Consider the following 22,890-nt stretch of genomic DNA (forward strand, 5'->3'; position numbering starts at 1 on the left):
GACAAAAACCCTCCACCGTACAATGTACAGTAAATAAAAATACAACTTGTGGTGCATTTGCATCTCAGACATATCTGCAACCCTGTCTTTCCCCATTATCCCTTAGCAAACAATGCTTTCACTGCAGCCAGGGATTCTGGGTAATGATATGCAAATGAGCACTCATAGTTAGTCACTCTTTACCAGCCTTGCACTGATGGTTTAAACAGCTGCGTGTGAGTAGGTTTACTGCCAATGCACTTCTTTAACACAGGATGTGCTGAAAAGCTGGGTAATACGGTAGGCATAAGCTTATAGGGGGCCATGTTGAAATGAATCAGTAGAAAAGAGTGACTCACTGTGAGTGCTAATTTGCATGTCATTACCCAGAATCCCTGGCTGCAGTAGAAGCATTGTTTGCTATGGGATAATGGGAAAGACAGGGTTGCAGACATGTTGGAGACATGCAAATCTACCCACAAGTGGTATTTTTATTTACTATTTATTTAACCAATGCAACAAAGCAGTGAGTAAAGCCAGCAGGTAGTATAGAGAAATCTATAAGTGCAGAAAGACAGGTAGGTAAGTGATCATGCTCTGACACCGAATGGTTCATGGAAAATATGAGGAGGTACGCAGTTATATAAAGGGTGGTAGATTCATAAAATAGCTTCCCAATAGAGGTGCTAGATGCTTATATTGTAACAGAATTCAAAACTGTGTGGAATAGACGGTATCCTACAGTACATATAAAAGAAAGCCATACATCCAATTGGGTCAGAGGTTTCACAGATAGAAAATAGACATTGTAGGCCAAGGGTTTGTTATCTGCTGTAAATGTTAACATTTCTACTTATCCATGCACTTTGATTTCCAGTGGGGGTGAGTACAGTTATACTGCCAGTACGGTTATACTGCCAGTACGGTTATACTGCCAGTACGGTTATACTGCCAGTACGGTTATACTGCCAGTACGGTTATACTGCCAGTACGGTTATACTGCCAGTACGGTTATACTGCCAGTACGGTTATACTGCCAGTACGGTTATACTGCCAGTACGGTTATACTGCCAGTACGGTTATACTGCCAGTACGGTTATACTGCCAGTACGGTTATACTGCCAGTACGGTTATACTGCCAGTACGGTTATACTGCCAGTACGGTTATACTGCCTACCTTTGGTCTAATTATTTGTATGAAGTTACTTAAGGGTAAAATATTAGTAATCACCAAAAGGGGGTGGAGGTTAAACACCTGTAACTTAAAGCTTACAGCATTACATCTGCCTTTCAGTAAAAACCATTAAGGGGTATAAAAGTTCTATGCTTAATATTGCCTTGTGCAAAGCTACTTTCCTGTCAATGTACTTAAACATACACTACCTAACTATCATTGCTACTTTAAAGCAGTAAAAGAAGAAAAGATACAGCAGCCGTAACATGAACGAGACACCACAGCAGAATTCCTTCCCATACACTTAGCTTTATTCATCTGGAACAATACTGGAAACATAGAGAGCACAACCTTTTAGGGGGGTCTTTGTCAGGTGTATGTGAAAAGTGATGTGCTGTTCTTTGAATACCCTAGCGGTCTCAAACACAGGGTCATGAACCCAAAAGTATTACATCGATCACAGGCATCACAAAGTAACACAGAGAATTTAGCATATGTTGACATCATAATCTAATATACAAATGTAGAAAGACGTACTGTCCCCAGCACCACTGCCGAAAAAGCGAACGACCGCGGTGCTTGAAACGGTGTCTGCAGCGATCAGGCAGTGGGGTATCCATGGTGACAAAAAGTGTTGCTTAGGCGCTCCTATATAGAGTGTATTCAAGTGATATGTTGTTATAACAATATTAAATCACAAAAAAGGTTTAAATTGTGCACTAATAAATATTAATATAAAATAAAGTACAAATGCATGTGCAAACAATTACAAAGTTAAAAAGATCGCAGCTCAACACTATGGAGAAAGGTCCAAATTCTTCTGTAAATGGATGTGGTGGAAGGTTTGAGGAGCGCTTCATGAAACGCGGTTCATGAAAAATGAAGCAGATAAACACTACATAGTGTAATATGCTTCAATTAGGTCTCTAATACAAGGAATTCAATAGAATGGGGGCTCACATTTTTTTTAAATAAAAAACAGCATATCTCACAATCAATGTGGCTCTGGATCATCAGACTTCACTTCCGGGTTTAGGAGATGGTTATGGTCTGGTGTGTTGTTCCTCAGTGTAGGAGAAAAAATACCATAGTGCAAAACTGCATATACATAAAGCTTGTATTAAACAGATGATTGCACTTACATAGATATAGACAGCATGGACATACTGTATACAACTACAGCTCAACCCCGTTATAGCGCGATATGCTACAAAATGGATCCACTTATAACGCATTTTAAACGTGGCTCCCGATTTAAAAACACCTCCTTTCGCCGCACGAGGACTTACTGGCATCTTCATTTCCCTCGTCTCTGCGGCTTTCGACTCTCTCTGCTCTTGCCTCTCCTTGCCATAGACTTCTCGGGCACAGAGGAGGGCCACATGACACACACATCCCCCTACATACACCACGTGGATTTTTTTTCCCTTTAAACATTCAATACTTTATTGCTAACAGACACATACACACAACCCTACACCGTGTGGGAGTTGAACATGAATACATTTTATATAATACACATGCAGGAATCAAACTCCGGACCTTCCATTTGCTAGACCAATTCTTTACCTGCTACACAGGGCAGTGGACTGCAAAGTGTGCAATATGTTAAGTATGCTTTTAGAGCCTGAGACATCACACAATCTCTGTGGCTTGGAGATATAAATTGGTCTAGCATATGAAAGGTCCTGTGTTCTATTCCTGTATGATATGGTATAATTTATACGGCATGGAGAGAAGAGAGCCGATAGCCGCAGAGAGAGATATGCAGATGCCAGTGAGTCCCGCGCGGTGAATTTACGCGATCTCGGTTATAACGCGATCTCATTCCATGGACCGCGTTATAATGGGGTTCAGCTGTGTACAGTAGCTGCCAGGCATCTGATGTTTCTCCTACAATGAGGAACATCACACCAGACCATAACAATCTCCTAAACTAGGAAGTGAAGTCTGATGATCCAGAGCCATATTGATTGTGACTCCATTCTATTGAATTCCTAGTATTAGAGACCTAATTGAAGCATATTATGCTATGTAGTTTTTATCTGCTTCATTTTTCATATTGTGATACCTGTGCTCCCCTGTGTGGCAAACGGGAGGCCTGATCCTCCACCACTGGGGAGCCTGGGGTGTATTATATCTACTAAACAGCGCCTCCACCTGAGAAGTATACTCACATAGTAGGATACTGTAACCCCTCCCAAGACAATATGCCCAGTAATACACACACAGAGTATGGGAAACAGTATTTACTGGGAGGTAATAAACAATGACATTAATAGGAACAGCAATAGACATATATGTATACCAACCCGCAGAATAACCCCAGAGTACTTGGGTGCAGCGGCACCAGTGTCCCAGAGTCCAGACCCCAATAGCCTTTCCCACCCCCAAGTGTGAGATAGCGCTGCCCATGTGAATGTTGTTGCACTTATGCGGATACCTTCCCGGTGCTCGAGCCCCTGGGTGTAGTTGAATAACAGTCAACGGGCAGTCTGTTCCAACAACGCCTTCCGCCTCCGCGTGGGGTGGTCTCCATCAGGAGCGTCCCACCATAGATAGTCTCTGAACATAGGTGATCTGATCCCAAACCACAAGTTACGCGTCACTGTATGGCGTAGACTCTGTGTCCCTGATACTGCACAACACAGGAAAAAGGGTCCCTAAGTATGAGCTTCCCACTACAGCTGCAAGTGCTTAGTGTGAGTCAGGAACTGGGGCCTGCAAGGGAAAGCTGGCCTAGTCCCAGGGCAGCTGGCATCTGGGACCCTACCTCCCTCTTCTGTACCCTGCTCCCAACTCCCCAACTGCCCTACAGGTAACTGTTATCACTGTCCTAACTGCTATCACTGTCCTAACTGCTATCACTGTCCTAACTGCTATCACTGTTCTAACTGTTATAAATGCAGCAGCCCTATTGGATGCCTGGCAACATGTGGTCTGCAGCCCCTGAGGCTGCTGGGACTTGTAGTTCCCAGCGGATCTATGGGTGTAATGGCCACCGCTGGCCCACAATCATCCTGCAGCAACCACACAGCCACCCCCCTCACACAGCCCTGATGTAAGAGGGGGACTTGGCTACACATGCATTCAGATCGGACCCCTCCTCCCGCAGCGTTAATCCGTCTGGACTGCAATCGTCATGGGAACGCGAGCGGCTGCGGCAACACAGACTGTAAGTCTTGTTACATCTGTGTACAGTAAATTGTACTAAAAAACACTAGCAACAGTTACTACTGTGTACAAATAGTGTGATAGACAGATCAGATATCTAGGGCATCACCATAAAAAAACAAATCTATTACCAGTAAGTGTAAATGGATAATGCTATATATTCTGTGTGCATAAAAATAGAACAAGAATCACACAAATGGTTTGAAATTCCTCTTAAACATTTCTCTTACTTCGATACTAGGGTGTCACAGAAGTGCGGTACATTTTTACCGTTAAGTTATCGCCATTTTACATATAGATATTCCGTAACGTGTATCCTCATAGTTGCTTAGCGTTACGATGTCCTCGCATTCACCTGAAAGATAGCAGATCGATGCATTTTAACGGATGTTTTGCTTACTCATATACAAATCATGAGAATGGCTCAGGAGTGGCTCAGTGAGTAAAGACACTGACTGGCACTGAGTTTGAAGCAGGGGAGCCTGGGAGAAGGAGCGGCTCAGTGAGTAAAGACACTGACTGGCACTGAGTTTGAAGCAGGGGAGCCTGGGAGAAGGAGCGGCTCAGTGAGTAAAGACACTGACTGGCACTGCGTGTGAAGCAGGGGAGCCTGGGAGAAGGAGCGGCTCAGTGAGTAAAGACACTGACTGGCACTGCGTGTGAAGCAGGGGAGCCTGGGAGAAGGAGCGGCTCAGTGAGTAAAGACACTGACTGGCACTGAGTTTGAAGCAGGGGAGCCTGGGAGAAGGAGCGGCTCAGTGAGTAAAGACACTGACTGGCACTGAGTTTGAAGCAGGGGAACCTGGTGTCGGCTCCTTGTGACCTTGGGAAAGTCACTTTACCTCTCTGTACCTCAGGCACCAAAAACACAGATTGTAAGCTCCACGGGGCAGGGACCTGTGCCTGCAAAATGTCTCTGTAAAGCGCTATGTAAAACTAGCAGCGCTATACAAGAACATGCTAAAGAAAAAAAACAACGCTAAGATATTTAAGACTTAAGAGAGTATAGGACTTAATCCTTTCATTCAAAAAAGTTGCACGTCATACAAATACTGTATATGTTTTAGGGATAATATAAATGTCTGAAACACATAATAAACTGTGTTATGGGTTTCATTGATTAAATCGATATGTTTGTGTGAACTAATATGGTATATAATGTAATAATGACTGTATTAAGTATGGGTGTACAATAATATATATAATTTTTATTAATGTACAATTAAAGTAAATGAAGGACAGACCCTATAAATAATGGAAAATGTTAAGTGTAAAAATATTAAATTTCTCAGAATTATAATAAGGTTTGCATTAGCTTTTGGTAATGCACGAGTAATGCACCTTAATCGCATGAGATAATAATGCGCATTAAAGGTTTACCAATGCGCATGTGCAGCGAACGGGTCTCTGAAACATGAAAATCACCGGTAATAGCGCCGCTACTTTTACGAACAGATGTTATTTTGGCATCTCATTAGCTTTGAGGATACCCATCATTAAAATGAAGAAAAATAACGTCCATTCCCAATTTTGGTAATAAACGTTATTAGTGCAAAAATGACGGGCTTTTGTGGACCTAACCCTGTTTGCTATATACTGACTTAAATGCCCATGTGGCTTTTGTTATGTGGGGAAGACTAAGAGAGCCATTAAACAGCATATGTTTGAACATAAAGTGAAAGTAGTGTACGTAGTTATGATCCAGGTTGGAAAACATTTTTCTTATACCAAACATAATGTAGCCTAATTAAAAATGCAGATTTTAGAGCAAGTGTTGCTACCAGAAAGAGGAGGTGAATGGTTTAAATAATTACTCCAAATAGATGTGTATTGTATTGTTAAATTAGATAAACGGCATCCAAGCGGTTTACATGAGCATGAAAATGATACTGTAGATGCTTCTTTTATTCATCCATATTCCGTATAGCATGAATTGTATAGGATTAATAATAACGCTGTTGTAATACATGCTTTTCCTGTATAGTTCTCAATCCATTTGTGTTTAGTGTTTTTTTTTAAATATATATATAAAATAAAAAATAAATAGATGATACTGTTCTGTGGCTAATGAAATGCTTTTATTTGTGCGAGCTTTCGAGATACACTGATCTTAACCGATGTTAAAATGGATAAAGCAAGAGAGGTTTTTACTTAAAAACAGGCACATCTATATATCTATATCTATCTATATCTATCTATATCTATAAGACTGAAATAATGTTTGTGCGTGTATTTCTTCCCCCTGTGTGATTGGCCCTGTGTTCCCTCTGTGTCATTGGCCACGGACGCACACCCCACAACTCACCCCCCCACCCCCCTCACCCCACCCCTCACATTGCACCTCTTGCCCTCACTTGGATTTGGAACCTCACTTAGCAGGACCATCTCACTTGCAGTTGCAGTTGGAACCTTACTTGTTACAAGAACAACTTGGCGATCCCACACTCCTCACCTCCCCCCCCCACACCCACACACCTCCCCCCGGCCACACCACAAACAGCCATGGCTCCTCGGCGCAGGCATCACCTCTCCCCCACCACAAACCCCCCTCCCCCCGGTCACAACACTAACAGCTGCTCCGGTGCAGGCCTCACCTCTCCCCCACCACAAACCCCCCTCCCCCCGGTCACAACACTAACGGCCGCTCCGGCGCAGGCCTCACCTCAGTTAGTAGATATATATAATTATCCGTTTACACATATGGATTTATTTTTTAATAGCGATGCCCTGGATATCTGATTTGTCGCTCACATTATTTTTACACCGTGGTAACAGCACCGCTTGTGTTTCTTTTAGTATAATGAATATTTTAGACTATGATGTCAACATATGATACATTCTGACTGTTACTTTGTGATTGATGCCTGTGATCTATGTTAGGCCGTGCATATAGTGCCCACGACGGACGACGCGACGTCGCCCAAAAACAAATGCATTGCCGCCGCGTGCGCTTATAATAAGCGCGATGGCGGCAATGCGACGGAGCGACATTTTGGAAGCTGGCAATATTTGATTTTTCAAGGGCTGTCGTCTCATGTGACAGCCCCTGCACAATTAAATGCCAGTAAGCCCGCGACGCCGCCGCAAAGCAAAAATATACCTTTTGCTAGCGGCAATGGGTGATGTCACCAGTCGCGTCGCCCGTCGCGGGCACTATATGCGCGGCCTTATACTTGCAGGTTCATGATCCTGAAGCTAGGGTATTGAAGGAACAGCACATCCATTTTCACATACACCTGACGATGGAAGGCATATAGCCCCCCCAAACATTGTGCTCACTAAGTTTCCGATGAATAAAGCTAAGTGAATTCTACTGCAGTGTCTTATTCCTGTTGTGGTGGTTGCTGCTTCTTTTGAAATATATGGAGGTGTTACCACAGGATGCTTAGGTAGATCAGCACGGAACACCAGAGATGACAGCCACAAATATAAGAGCTTAAAGAGGCATCCTGTGAGTGTGCCAAAGCTACAATGTTGGACACTTTAACTCAGTCCCATGCTCTATTTAAACAATCGTGGTTGAGTAATGGACGCTGCTTCTTCACTGTCAAGTTATTATTTGTATTGGTTCAAATGAGGAGTGGTCAAGAGCCCCTTTAGAGGGTAAATATATTCTTATACTTCTCTGTGCAGGTGAATGCCTTCTGGATGAACCAGCGAAGCCTATCTCCCTGCCGGAAGAGCTACCAGGTGTGCGGTACAGCCTTAGCCGGCAGTGTGAGCTGGCATTTGGCCTGGGTTCCAAGCCCTGCCCTTATATGCAGTACTGCACTAAGCTGTGGTGCACTGGCAGAGCGCGAGGACAGCTGGTGTGCCAAACTCGGCACTTTCCATGGGCTGATGGCACAAGCTGTGGTGATGGAAGGTTTTGCCTGAAAGGGACCTGCACGGAGAGGCACAACACCAACCGGTATAAGGTGAGAAACCATGTACCTGTCTTGTTATAAGATCTTATAAAGACTCCCTTCATATGTGACCAATATAGCATACACTGTCCAGTTGAGATACTGTAATACATTGGAAGGTAGGTCCCAAACTTCTGTAGATAACCGTCGACTAGTTAGTAATAGACCCATACGACCATAAGACAGTTCTCCATAGTTTAGTTGTCTATGAGTTTGTATGGCTATATACCTTTCCTTTCTAAAAAGTTGTCCAACCTTTTTTTCAAGATATCTATTTTATCTGCAATCACAGTCTCCATGGGTAATGAATTCCGCATTTTAACTACCCTTACTGTGTAGAACCCTTTTCCTTAAGGGATGACCCGTGTTGTTTGTACTGCCCTTGGGATGAATAGTTCTTTTGAAAGCTCCTTATACAGTATTGTCCCCGAATATATTTGCAAATAGTTATCATATCTCCTCTTAGACGTCTCTTTTCTAATGTAAACAAATCAAATTTAGCTAGCTTCATTTTCTCTAGTTCCATAATGTATTTTCTATGGAGTGGTGCCCAAAATTGTACTCCATATTGAAGGTGTTGTCTTACTAATGATTTATAAAGGGGCATAACTATGTTTACTTCCCTTCCATCTATTGCCCGTTTAATACAAGATAAGATCTTGTTTGCCTTTGAAGCTACTGCATGATATTGGGCACTATTGCTATGTCTGCTGTCTACAAGCACACCTAAATCCTTCTCCAACAAGGATTCTCCTAATTTATCCCCATTCAATTTGTAAATTGCCTGTTTATTCTTTTCCCCCCAATGCATAACCATACATTTATCTGTATTAAACCTCATCTGCTATTTACCTGCCCAGATTTCCAGTCTATCCAAGTCCTTCTGGAGAGAAATTACATCCTGCTCTGATTCTACTATCTTACACAATTTTGTGTCATCAGCAAAGATGTAGACTTTTTCTCTATGTTAACCTCAAGGTCATTAATAAACATGTTAAAAAGCAGGGGTCCCGGGACTGATCCTTGAGGTACTCCACTTACAACTTTAGCCCAACCTGAAAAAGTTCAATTTATGACAACCCTCTGTTGTGTATCCTTCAAACAGTTTTCAATCCAGGTGCAAATATTTTTTTCTGGGTCCAATTTCCTTTACTTTGTACAATAACTTCATGTGGAACCGTATCAAAAGCCTTAGCAAAATCTAAGTAGACCACATCAGTTGCATTACCCTCATACAAATTACTACTTACTTCCTCAAAGAAACGGATAAGGTTAATTTGGCACGACCTACTGTATCCTTCATAAATCCATGCTGACTACTACTACAATTTTTTTTCCATTATGTATTCTTGAATATTATCCCGTATTAAACCTTAAAGTAGTTTACCCACTATTGATTTACAGGTCTGTAATTCCCCGGGTGTGATCTAGCTCCCTTTTTAAATATAGGCACCACATTTGCCTTACGCCAATCTTGTGGTATTGAGCCTGTGGAAATGGAGCCCTTGAATATTAAATATTATGATTTGGCTACTACTGAACTTAACTCCTTAAGAACTCTTAGATGTATACCATCTGGGCCAGGTACCTTATTTACTTTCATTTTATCAAGCCGCCTATGAACTTCTTCCAAAGTTAACCAATTATTCGTTAATATAGAGGTTGTGGCTTCCTCCTGTGCACTACTATTGCAATTGATTCATCCATGGTAAATAGAGGCAACGATTTTGCTTAATGCCTCTGCTTTTTCCTTATCTCCCAGCATCAATCCGATGCAGGAAAATTGATTTTTTTTTCTAAGTCCCTCTCTCGCCGCTTCTCGGCAGATTCTCACTGCTTTCCTGCCAACTTTTCCTGGTGGGAGGATTTTGAGAGGAAATCTCCATTCTAGAGCCGCGATTAGCCCCAATAAGCTAATTGGGGCTACAAGAATTGCACGAGTTTGAAAACCTGCAGATAAATGGATTATCGCCACTCGTTTGGCGTTTTTTTTTCCTCAGAAAAAAATGCAGAAAAGGGCTTTTATCAGCGACTTATGGGGCTTACTGAATTGCAGTAGGTCTTTTTTGGCGAAAAGGCCTTGATAAGTGGCTTATCGGCGCTTAGTGCCTAAGCCCCAAAGTCTTTGTTGAACCCAAGTTATATGGTTTTTGTTCATTTATTTCAAATGAGACCATGTTATGATTACTGTTAGTCAAATTTTCCCAGACTTGAATATTTGTTATTACTCGTACATTTTTTGATATGACCAAATTCAGTACTGCCCCTCTCCTGGTTTGTTCCTCAATAATTTGGGTCATGCAATTGTCTTTAAGAACCCCCCAAAACCTGTTTCCTCTCGTTGCAATGCTAATTACATGTCTGTGTTTGCACAATTAAAATCCCCCATTATGCAAACATGACCTCGTTTTGATGTCTTCTCCAGTTGCGAAACTATTTTAGCTTCCACAATCTCACCGATATTTGGCGGTTTATAACATATTCCTACAAACATTTTCTTTATACTTTTACCTCCACTACTAATTTCTATCCACAAGGTCTCTACATTTTCATCATTCCCTTCATAAACATCTTCCCAAATCATAGTTTTTTTAATCCGGTTTAACATATAAACATACTCAACCTCCTCTTCTATTTGCTTGATCCTTCCGAAAAAGGGAATGACCCCCTAAATTAACGGTCCAGTCATGAGTTTCATCCCACCATGTTTCAGTAATGCCTATGATATCATACTGCTCCCTTGCAGCTATTAATTCAAGCTCCCCCATTTTATCTGTCAGGCTTCTTGCATTAGCAAGCATGCATTTAAGTTTTTTTTTCAGTCTGTACTATTATCTTATCTGCTCCTTCCTTTCTACTCCAATTGGATTTAGTTTTTAGAAGTGTTCTAGTATTATATTACCTGTATTTAATATGGCTGTCTCCCTGCTTGTCAAACTCCCACTTGCCCCTATTCTACCTCTATGACACCTCATTCTCATTCTCTTGTGACCGCATTGGAAACAAGAAACATCTTTCTCGAGCACGACACAGATCTGTTTGCACGTTATCCACAGCTAAGAGGGAAAAGTAATGGCTTCACAAAAATGTATACCTCCCATTATAGTCTTAGCACCCTGTATCTCCTCCATAACTCATCCTATTGCTTTCTTTAACCACTTTCCAAAATCACATGCTAATGCTAAGCAAGTAACAGTGGCAAGGGAAATGATACATTGATACTGAGATATGCACAGCTCTTGTACTTGCTACAGTACATAGCTCCTTTCGTGAATTTGATTAATCAAGGCATTTATTGTTACAGTGTGTCGAATCCAAACCATCACCACCAAACACACACTATGACGCATTATGTGTTAGCACGGGTGACAAAAAGTGATATAGCATGCCAAATCCAAGCAATTTCCTTGTGCAATACCATGATATATTGTGAGAAAGCTAGGGCACATTAAAAGCCATGAAATACCATGGGAAAGAGTAAAAAAAATCTAGTGTGTTATGTCTGTAAATACCATGCTACTCTGTCCAGTACAAACTATTAAAGATAAAAAATGTCTTGTCATGTTTAAGGTAAAAAAACACTCAGGCGCCAATCACTTCTCATAAAGATTCTACAAACCTCTTCCAGGCTCCCAACAAGTATACAGTGTGAGAGTTATGTATCAAGAGTGTCTCATGAATGCTGCCCAATGCTTCACTTTTTCATCTGTTTACATTTGTTTGGAGTGTTACTAGGATGAGTTATGGAAGAGTTACGTAACATATAGATTATAATGGGTAAACGATCATTTTACTCCGCTGATGGCCCTTTGATAGTATCAAACACATAAACAACTGTGACTTGCATTCTACGCTAAAGACACTTGATTTACGTTTCTTACATTTGACAAAGCCAAATGCAAAAGATTTCCACTTTGTCAAAACAAACTATATGTTAAGGCGTACAGTAGACCCCACACTCTATTACCTTAAAGCTTTGGTGTGCTGCATGCACAGTGTGAACCATTAAACTTGGATTAAGGAAGTACAAAACCTATGTGAAAAGTTTGCATGGGAATCAGGGTTTGTATATCTTTCCAATACTTTCTACACTGGAGATTTTGTACTTCCCATAATCGTATTGCTTCTGTTTGTAAGAGTGGGTCATTTATTAAGGAGCAGAAGTGACTTACTGTATGTTAACTGGAAATTGTATCAGTTTTCCATGTTAATAAGTTTCGCAGCTATGCTAATTCATTGTAGGTTGTGATATGTTTTGATGGACCCTCAAGAGAGTTTATATATTTTTATATATAACACATAAAACCAGCGCACAACGAATTATACCATAAATTAATAAGTGCACAAAATAAAATGATTAATAATAATGATAGCTGTTGTATACATGGTTCTAGGACAGGAGTGTGGAAAATTGTAATTAGGCAGAGGGAATCGGCAACTCTAATAGGGATAAAACTTTTTTCTGATATATATATAATAGACGATACAGTTCTGTGGCTAACGAAATGCTTTTATTTGTCCGAGCTTTCGAGATACACTGATCTCTTCTTCCTGCGGTGTTACAATGAATAATAAGCTCGGCTAACACAGTACGGTTACCTATATATATATATATATATATACAGTGGTCGACAAATCGCCAAAAAATCTACTCGCCGAACAAAAAAATCTACTCGCCACCTAGTACCACACGTGTGCTGCTTGGGCCAATAGGAGCTTGCCACAATGTTAAATCCACTCGCCCGGGGCGTGCAAATGTATAGGTTTGTCGAACACTGTATATATATATATATATATATATATATATATATTTAAACAGTGTGCACAAAGCATTCCAAATTGTGCAGGTCTGTACTTCATGTGTCCAGATAAAACTGTGCTAAATTGTTTCAGTGCATCGTGATGTAAATCCCATAAATCTGATGTAATTCTTAGACATGAAGGCAAAACTGGCTTAAATTGGTTAAGTTTTAAGTGTAATCCTTCCCTAATCCTTGATGAATAAGCCACTGTGGCATGGAATTGTTATGAGCCATTCTTTGGATTTAGCGTAGAACATGAGACATAATGTACAGTACCACTTATATAGTAGTATGTTATTCCCAAGCACCATACAGTATATGCTTGACATATACTTATGTCATTGCATTCTAAATAGAATGGAAACATTCTGTAACTTTACAACTAACGCTAACACAATATATTTCTCACATTATCAGTCTTTGTGGAGATGACTTCAGCATTTTTCTTGCAGTCTCTTCGAAGTACTGTATATTGAATCTGTCCCTAAGACTCAGGACACAATTTTCCTTCTTATATTAAGGAATGTTTCTAGATGGGATGGTTTGCATTTGGCTCTATATAACTATATAACTCTCTAACTTTTTCTCAAGGTGGATGGAGCTTGGGGGAAATGGAGTCCATATGGCCAATGTTCTCGGACCTGTGGAGGGGGTGTCCAACTGGCCAAGAGAGAATGTAACAACCCCGAGCCCACTCATGGTGGTTCCTACTGTGTAGGACTGCGTGTGAAATACAGATCCTGTGCACTGAGCCCCTGCTCTGATAATGGTGAGTAATCAGTGGACCAATGGTGAGCATCAAGCAAGGCATCTGTTAAGTATTGTGTTCATGGAGCGGCTTTGAGTGTATATATTGAACAATGATAATTTTTTGCACAATTACCCATTTTCACTAAGTGGTGCAATGCCTGTAAGCACTATTCATAAATGTATTCATGTATTTGTATTTAGGTTGGCAATAATTGTTTGTCTTTTACTGAATTTAAATAGACCAAGGCTACCTAGGTTTAACAAACCTGAAAAGCATGAATGTACAGTCAGTGAGAATGAAAGATACAGCATGTTGCATGCTTCTGTATGACTGTATACTTGTGGTTGTTTATCACAGTTGCCACAGGGCTCTTAACTTAAAGGCCACTTCCTGCCAGTCCTGTTTTGTAGTTGGGTTGGGGCATTTAAAATGTACTGGTTGAAGCTGTTCAAAAACTGACTAAACTGGACAGCAATCTTCTCAAACAGCACAGATCATTTAAAAATAAATACTATATCATTTAATTGGGGTGTACAGAGTCAGCTTACATAAGGTGCAACAGTGGTACTTTCAAACAAAAAAACATGGTTGAAGTTGTCCTTTGAGCCACCGTGTACAAAAAAAAGCATTGGCAATTAGAATAGTCTGATTGTGCTTTTCTATTGAGGCCTGCTGGCTTCCCTTCAATTAAAGTCAGAAGGGACGGAGCATTCATGATTACCAGCAAACTGCTATGGGTGCACAAATGTCTAGTCTCGCCACTTGTGTAGTGCAGAACGCAGCATAAAGTCGGCATTCACGAGGAGCATTAGAAATTATTTATGTCGGCATGAATATTTCAGTCCTATTCATAGTCTATTTTTATCGTAATAAAGGTGCATGTTTAGGACCAAAATGTTGATACCCTTTTAAATAAAGGATTTCTAAGTCTCCAAGTAAGTGCCAATTTTATGCTCCAAAAACGTCTTTGTCATGTATAGATCAGGATGCTTACAATCTAATAATGAATCCTGCTTTATGGATGTGCTTGTATTGTCCTATAGGGAAAAGTTTCCGCGAGGAACAGTGCGAAACCTTCAACGGCTTCAACCAGAGCACCAATCGCCTAACTCTGACAGTGGGATGGGTTCCCAAATACTCAGGGGTGTCACCAAGGGACAAATGCAAGCTTATTTGCCGAGCCAATGGCACTGGCTACTTTTATGTGCTGTCTCCAAAGGTTAGTGTACAACTACATACCCCGATCTGTATGCCAAATGTATTGGACTTTGTGGCCACAGAGGTGAGAATGGTTCATATAGGACTATAAATCACAGCATAGACAGTGACAACATCATTATAACATTGATATTAGCTTTATTTATTCCCTTACCAAAGTCAATATTCTCAGTGAACATTTTTTACACCCCCAAATTTTGCAAGTTAAGTATTTCCTGGACTGGAGAACTTCTGGTGGTCAGACTCAGGCATTGTACTTGGGAAAACCTTGCATGTCATGTAACCTAAGGCTGAGGCCCCAGTACCTCCGCTGCACGCGCGTCAGCGAGACTGGCGGCGCGTGCATCCGATTCCCCAGTCTGCAGGGAGCTGCAGACCAAAAGACCGAAGGGGGGCGTGGCGAGGGAGTGACGGGGGCGCGGCCATGATGTCACCTGGCAGGTTCGCCCTCATTGGCTGAACTGCCGGGGGGGCGTGGCTTAGCGCTCCGTAGCGAGTCCTGCTCTCAATTCTATTGAGAGCCGGAACAACTCGCGCCACAGCGCTGCGGCCCCCTCTCGCAGCGGGCCCGGCGCCATTGAGGGGATGACTCTCATCCCTGCAGCGTCCGCAACAGCGGACGCTGCAGTAGCCAGCGGGGACCAGCCCTAAGAAAATAACTGTGTATGTGTTTGGGTGTAGGAAAGGCAATATTAAGTATTGATATTTTTTTATAAGTTGCCAATATATTACGGGTTACCTTTTACAGCAAGGTAAAATAATACAATGCAAACAAAAAGTATTACATTCAAATAATATGACACAATAGATCTTTGTCCAAAGAGCTTACAATTTGGATTTTTTTTTCACATCTTGCATAGTCCAACGACCCCATGTGGTAACTAAGAGGTTAAATAATCTGATTGTATTGCCATACAGGATAGTGTGAAATTGCATGAGCATACTGCTTACTGTACCACCTTACTGCATCAGGTGATCAGAAAGTTGCTTAGATTGCAAGCTCTGTGGGGCAGGGTCTCTTTAAACCTTATGTTGTCATTTACCTGTTGTATTTACTCCCAATGTTTGCCATATACGTCACTTAGGGCTGGGACCCGCAGCGCCCGGTGCAGACGGCCGCGCGTGCGTTTCCCACCAGCAGGGGAATCCTCCCGAGCCGGTCCCAGTCCCCCCTCGCTGACGGCTCACTACGCGCTGTGACGCATAGCCGCCAGGGGATGCAAGAAAATTGTGATCCCGAGCGGTGACGCGTCACGTGGTGCGCTGATGAGCCAATCAGCGGTGGGGGTGGGAGCTGTCAGGTGTGTGTGAATGCGTGCGTGTGGAGTTGCTTACCTTACAGCAGCCCGCAGCAGCTCCCTCCTGTCCGGCAGCCCGAGCCCGTGGAGGGAGGGGGTGGGGAGTAGCGGGTCCCTCCGCTCAAGCTACGCCCCCTCCCACTCCTGCCCCACTTCCGCCCCCTCTCCCGCTCTCTACAGACCGCATATCGCGGTCTTTGTCTGTCAGCGCACCGCCTGTCTGCAGTGCGGGCGCACTGACTGAGGGAGCGGGGCCTTAGCCTTACCTTCTATTGTAATGTTGTACATGGTTGGTGCTTTATAAATACAATTATACATACAGTACATACATACAGTATATAAATGCACTCTTATGTCCTCCTGCCCTGCAGGTTGTGGATGGGACCCCCTGCTCTCCCGACTCCACTTCCGTCTGTGTGCAGGGAAAGTGCATTAAAGCTGGCTGTGATGGACAACTTGGCTCCAAGAAGAAATTTGACAAATGTAGGGTGTGCGGAGGGGACAATAAAAGCTGTAAAAAGGTTTCTGGCCTCTTCACCAAGCCAATGTGAGTACGCATCTCCCTCAACCTTAACGTTGTTAATGCAAGTATTCCCAACCTACAAGCATGGATAAAGACACATGCAGTCACACCATCATACCAACACACATATTTACCCATATTTATCACAGAATCAGTGAGGCTAACGTCAGGTGGGTTTAGGACACATGCAGAAAACTGTTGAAACAGAACACTGAGAATTGCATTCCCAATCGTAGGCTACTCTGTGTTTATATATTGAACAATGAGACTGGCTACACCTGTGCATACTATATATACTGTAGCGACTGTGTACATATTTAGATCTGCATATACAGTAATATATAAACATTATTATTATTGACATCCAAGAATGTAATAATGACAAATTAGGATTTATGGGTCCCGGTTCTGATTTGCATTTAGTTCTGGGTGAGCTAGAGTTAGTTTTATGTTGCTCAATACTATAACTCAGTTAAAAATTATATTGTATATTGTCTTTGAATGATGAAAAGAAGGTTGATTAAGTGTATACTGTATCGTAATAAAACTTTACTGACCCCAAACACATTCACCCAAGCATGGTATATGAAGGATAATCAGTCATACATTTAAAAAAAAATATATAACTAATACATGTATATTATATATGCATTTGTGTAATCACACATTTACTGATGCATAGCTATTACTTTCCTTTTAGACATGGCTATAACTTTGTGGTGACGGTCCAAGCTGGTGCTAGTAACTTGGACGTCCGACAGCGTGGATACAAGGGCCTGATCAACGATGATAACTACCTGGCAGTGAGGAATGGGCAAGGTCGTTATATGCTGAATGGGCATTACATTGTGTCTGCAGTGGAGCGCGATATCCCTGTGCGGGGGAGCCTGCTGAAGTACAGCGGTACGGGAACTGCAGTGGAAACACTGCAAGCTATTAACACAATTCAAGAGCCACTGACTATAGAGGTGCTTTGTGTTGGAAAAATGACTCCTCCTCGGTTGAGGTACTCTTTCTACATCCCCAGAGAAAGGAGGGATGCTAAATCTGGGCAGGGGATAAGCAATAGCCTTGTAGGCCTGCCCCCTCCTCCTCCCAGGCTTCAGCCTCCGTCCCACTGGGCACCAGGTAACTGGGGCGAGTGCTCGGTTAGCTGTGGTAATGGGCATCAGAAGAGGTTAGTTGAATGTCGTGACCCTTGGGAACAGCTGGCATCAGATTGCCAGGCATCTCTGAGGCCACCAGAAATGAGGACCTGTGGGGACCCTTGCCCAGTGTGGGAGGCCGGAGAATGGACACCCTGCTCTAAAAGCTGTGGCCGGGGATTTAAAAGACGGCAGGTGAGGTGCAGCGCCGGTGGTAGGGTAACGCTGCCCAGAGAGCACTGTCACCTGAAGAGGAAGCCTCAGGAATTGGACTTCTGCACCCTGCAGCCCTGCTGACTTATGAAGGAGGGAGAAAAGAAAGGCAGCGCCGTTGGACTGTAGAGATCCAGGAGAGAAGAGCACCAAGTCCTACTGAGAATATGTGTAATCCAGGAGTGCCGAAAAATCAGGGTGCAGGGTTTAGGGAACCCTATGTTCTATGACCAAAAAAAACAAAACAATCTGGAGACAAAGAGAGAGATATATGGTATAAAAACATAGGGAGATGTGGAAGAAGGCTAATATGCCCTAACTAATGCTTTGCACTTTTTATTAGCATTTTGTTACCTTAGATTTTGTTCCTACTTTTTAAAATTGCAATGCAGGACAGCAATGTACAGTACCTGTATTGCAGGCTGTTCATAAGGGGTTACACAACTGCAATCTTTAGGGTTTTTGGAAGGTGCCTGCCAGACGGGTACAGATGCTATGGACCTTTCTTTTTATATTATTTTTTGCCACTTGAGTGCCTGACACACAGGATCTGCTAAATGATCTCCGGTCACATGTGTTACAGTAAAAAGTTATCCAATAGTGTATTTTTTTCTGTGAGATGCCACATTGTTACCCACAGATTTCATATTCACGATAAACCATAGTTATTGAGAATGGGGGAGAGAGAGAGGAAGAGAGAGGAAGAGAGAGAGAGGAAGGGAGAGGGAGATGGAGAGAGACCTGTGAACGCACCAGAAATATCTGGGAATAAGCTCTTTTAAATATTTGAAAACGCTATTTTAAATATGCAAATAGGCTTATTTCTAGGTAACTCAGGTGGAGATTTTTAATTGGTGAACCGTTTCCAAACTCTTGAAAAAGTTATATTCTTCAATGTTTGAAAAAACAGCAAATGTTACGAAGTTCGCTAATTTAGGCAAAATGTTTGCTTATCTGTAGTGAGGATACTAACAGGGAAGGTGGAGTAAAGTTGGAATAGGACAAAGATGCATTTAAGAGACAATCATATATATGTAAACAATTCTAAAATCGCAGTTCCCTTTTACCCCAGTGCTCTGGTGTGTTTAATACCACAGACCCGTATGTTGGATTGGTAGTAGGGATTTAAGCATACCGTACATTTTACCTATAATGTATATTTAAAAAGCAGCTTAAGTTAATGTATACTTAAAGCAGCAGTCCCTCCCAAAACATGAAAAACTGAAGTAATTACATAACCTGATAATTCATGTCGTGCTGATCTATTTCTAACTTTTCATTTTTTTTTAAAGCTTCATTTTTTGCTGAGTTTCACCTGTTTATTATTTCACTGTTACCATGGCAACTTCTGTTGGTCTTAATGAGTGGCAGTGGCCATTTTAACTTCCCAAGGAAGCAAACTTTCAGCAAATACAGTATCTCCAGAATGCAACAACAGAATAAAAAATGGATGGTTGGATTGCTAGAAACAACAGCAAAGTAACTTTACAATGGTAATAAGAATGTACTGTAGACAATAATTTATTTTTTGGTGAGTGGATTGTATCTTTAAAATGTCCCTAGATTAGGATTTTTAAGATTAATCTGGTCTACAACAATATAAACAATTGAGTAAATATGACAGCACAGGGTTTGATTTGTCAGATCAGTATCAGGGATCCATGGCATAGAAGGGGTTAAACAAACCTCCTGGTTTATCTACCTCTACATATGATGGAGAGAGGGGAGGGGCTTTAATAATAGATGTATGTTTTTAGGTCCTGAGGTGAAAGTCTGACTGCCACTGGCATGAACAATCTACTTCAACCCGACTCAAAAATGCAGCAGTACGGTATCTAAGTCAGGTCTCAGCTCTGCTACTGCAATTACAAGGACTGTAAAGCATTTGTGTTGACCTTAATGCTTTGCAAGAAAACACTGTCTGAATCTGCATTTCAACTGTTGTTGTAAAGCTTTGTTAATACATGTTTTTCATGCAGCGTTTCATTTTCCAAAGGTGCTAAAAAGGTTCTTAGTCAAACTTTGATGTATGCCCAGAATTCCTCACTTTCCATTCTGGACTAAAGCTGCCAAGAAGAACTGCAGGAGCTCTAGTATAAGGCGGGCCTGTTTTTAATTAACATCTTAAAATAACATGGGCATTTTAGTAACAGACCTGCAATGGCTTAAATGTCACTGTTAGGTGGTCACTGATTTCCTGCTTGCCTGACAGTTCTAAGATAGTGTTATGTTTATGAACTAAACATTATCAGAGTGTAGATCCTGATCTATAGAACATGGTTATTCAGTCCTGAGTTTAATTTCTTTTACTTTTCTCAGCAATTTTTTTTTTAAACAGGACTGGATCAGCTTGTTTTGTAGTCCTGGATCATGTGGGCATCTGTCATTTCCCAATAAGTGTGGACACATTTTAAGATGTAATTCACAGAGACACAGAAAAAAATGGACATTACCACAGCTGGTAATAATAATAATTGGGTTTTTTTTCAGGTAAAAGTGGAAGGAGAAACAAAGACTGAATGATGACTCCGTGATAGGACTAGTTTGTTCTTTTATTTTATATTTTTGTACATTTCTTTTGCATTGTTTTTCATATAGCAAAAGGAGTAGAAAAGCAGTGGTACAGGCTGTGTGTATATAAATATGTATACTGTGTATACTCTCAATAGGCATGTGCAAGGAGAAATAAACTTGTACAGATCCAAGTCAACTCTTGGTAAATGTACTGCATAAAGAATCCAACGTAAATGTGTTGCCTTATTTATTTCATCACCTTAGTAGTTGTAGGATCTTCTTCCCTTTTACCCTTCTGCTTAAAGGTACAATTATAATGTAATTCTCTTTCTTAAACAAATTAAATGATACTTAACGCAAAACATTTGGGGGGAAATTAACAAGAATGCTTTCCAATCAATTGCTATACCAACCTCTTGACCAGTTAACAGGTTACTGACGATAGAAGAGAGAGGGGGCATTGCCTGTACAAACTTCTGTTCAATATATACTGTACTGTACCTGTACTATAGTGATATTGCACATCAAGGAGTAGCTACAGATGTAGCAAGACTTACCGTCAGTGTGAGCCGCTATAAAGCTGTGAGGGGTCCATGCTTCCAGATAGGACTCCCTGCAGTGTTAATCCTTGGTTGCTATTACCGCGGAGTAGCGGTCCGAAGACTACATCTTGTTACATGAATATACATGAAATCAACCACCCCAACCCCATGTCACAGCTTACCATGTTTACACACTGCTTATATCACTGAGATGTAACCCCATACACATGTACATTTCGGTCCTAGCAGGGACTGCACCTTTAAACACACTACCAAACCCTTTCCTCTTTACATAGCTACAGTTCCCTCCAAACCATCATACAGTGATTTTAACCTCTCTCTGCCCCCACACACTGACTTCAATGTGGTTCCCCAATCCATGTCTAAAGAACGTTATCTCAAAACCTCTGGTAAAGTTTGTTGCGTTTTAAAAATGTAAAACTAGCTGGGAAAGTTGAAGACTTTTGTGGCAATGGGATGGGCTGAGGATTGTATGCACTCAACAATTTTTAGCACATGTGTTATATTATTACATATAATGTGCAGATTAGGCAATGCAGATCAACTGGTTCATATCGGCCTCTATGTTTTATGTTTGGATGAGAAGAGCAGAATTCTAACTCCCACACTTCTATAGATTTGAATGGAGAGACCAACTGACCAGACAGATACATTTGTTGCTTTGTCCACTGCGCTCTCTGGGGATAGGGAAGCCATGTTGTTACTTAAGCTAAGTACCACGACTCATGGGTGCAGTAGTCTTACTATTCTTCAATAGTTATTGAATAGAAGCATAAGGAAAAGCTACGTACTGTAGGGACCTGGATCTTCACTTTAGGTAAATGGGTTGGATTGCATCACATTCATAGCTATAGACTGCAAAATAATTACCTGTATATTTGTGAACCCAGACTATCTGGACATATTTCTGTGCTGTTTCTAACCGTATCTGAAACACTCTAGACAACTGGTGATTTAGTAGTAGAGATGGGCGAATTCACAGAAATCCGTTTCCCGGATTTTCGCATATGTTACCCCCAAAATCTGTTTCACGTTGTAAATTCCACAAACAGATTTAGGTGATTGCAGATTTAGGTGGTTTCAATCTGTGTGGATTCATCAAAATCCGCCCGTGGATGGATTTTTAGAATCAAATCTGCGGATTCAGCAATCCGTTGGCGGAGTCTAAAGAACGGATTTCTGAATTCGCGGGATGGATTCTAAAAAAAAAAGGTCCACGGCTTGCGGAATCTGTGGAGTGTATTGGTAATAATAATAAAAAATCCACAAAACATGAATCCGCCGAAATCCACGGACCAAAGGAACCAACCGATCCACTGTGGAACCGAATTTAGTAGGTATTTCCAATCACAAGCCACAGATTTTTAAGGGGTTAAGTCACTAAAGTGCAATAATGGTTATGAATCGTTAACATCAATTCCAGTTAATACAACTAGCTGATACATTTTTTTATTGATAAGGGTACAATCTGGACCTCAAGAGACGATCTCATCAGAAACAGATATTTTTAGGGGAGCCTAGCTATGGAAAAGCAATCTCCAAGGTACAATGTTGGTGGTGTTTGAGAGAGAGAGACCCACCCACACACAGTGAAAAAAATAGGTGGTTCTGTTTAAACCAGACACAAGATA

The 22,890-nt window shown here is 41.5% G+C and overlaps 1 protein-coding gene across 1 annotated transcript in view; it reads left to right on the forward strand.

Moving 5' to 3' along the window:
* The window catches only part of ADAMTS15 (ADAM metallopeptidase with thrombospondin type 1 motif 15), a 58,285-nt gene extending 37,355 nt beyond the window's left edge, over positions 1 to 20,930 (forward strand). The window contains exons 4-8 of the mRNA XM_075603364.1: positions 7,961 to 8,244; positions 13,626 to 13,803; positions 14,829 to 15,004; positions 16,673 to 16,848; positions 17,525 to 20,930. Coding sequence (XP_075459479.1) covers positions 7,961 to 8,244; positions 13,626 to 13,803; positions 14,829 to 15,004; positions 16,673 to 16,848; positions 17,525 to 18,266 — 1,556 coding nt within the window. The 3' untranslated portion in view covers positions 18,267 to 20,930. The remainder of the gene's footprint in view (positions 1 to 7,960; positions 8,245 to 13,625; positions 13,804 to 14,828; positions 15,005 to 16,672; positions 16,849 to 17,524) is intronic.
* Positions 20,931 to 22,890: the final 1,960 nt, after the last annotated feature.

This window comes from Ascaphus truei, chromosome 6 (genome assembly GCF_040206685.1).
Source record: "Ascaphus truei isolate aAscTru1 chromosome 6, aAscTru1.hap1, whole genome shotgun sequence".
NCBI lineage: Eukaryota > Metazoa > Chordata > Amphibia > Anura > Ascaphidae > Ascaphus > Ascaphus truei.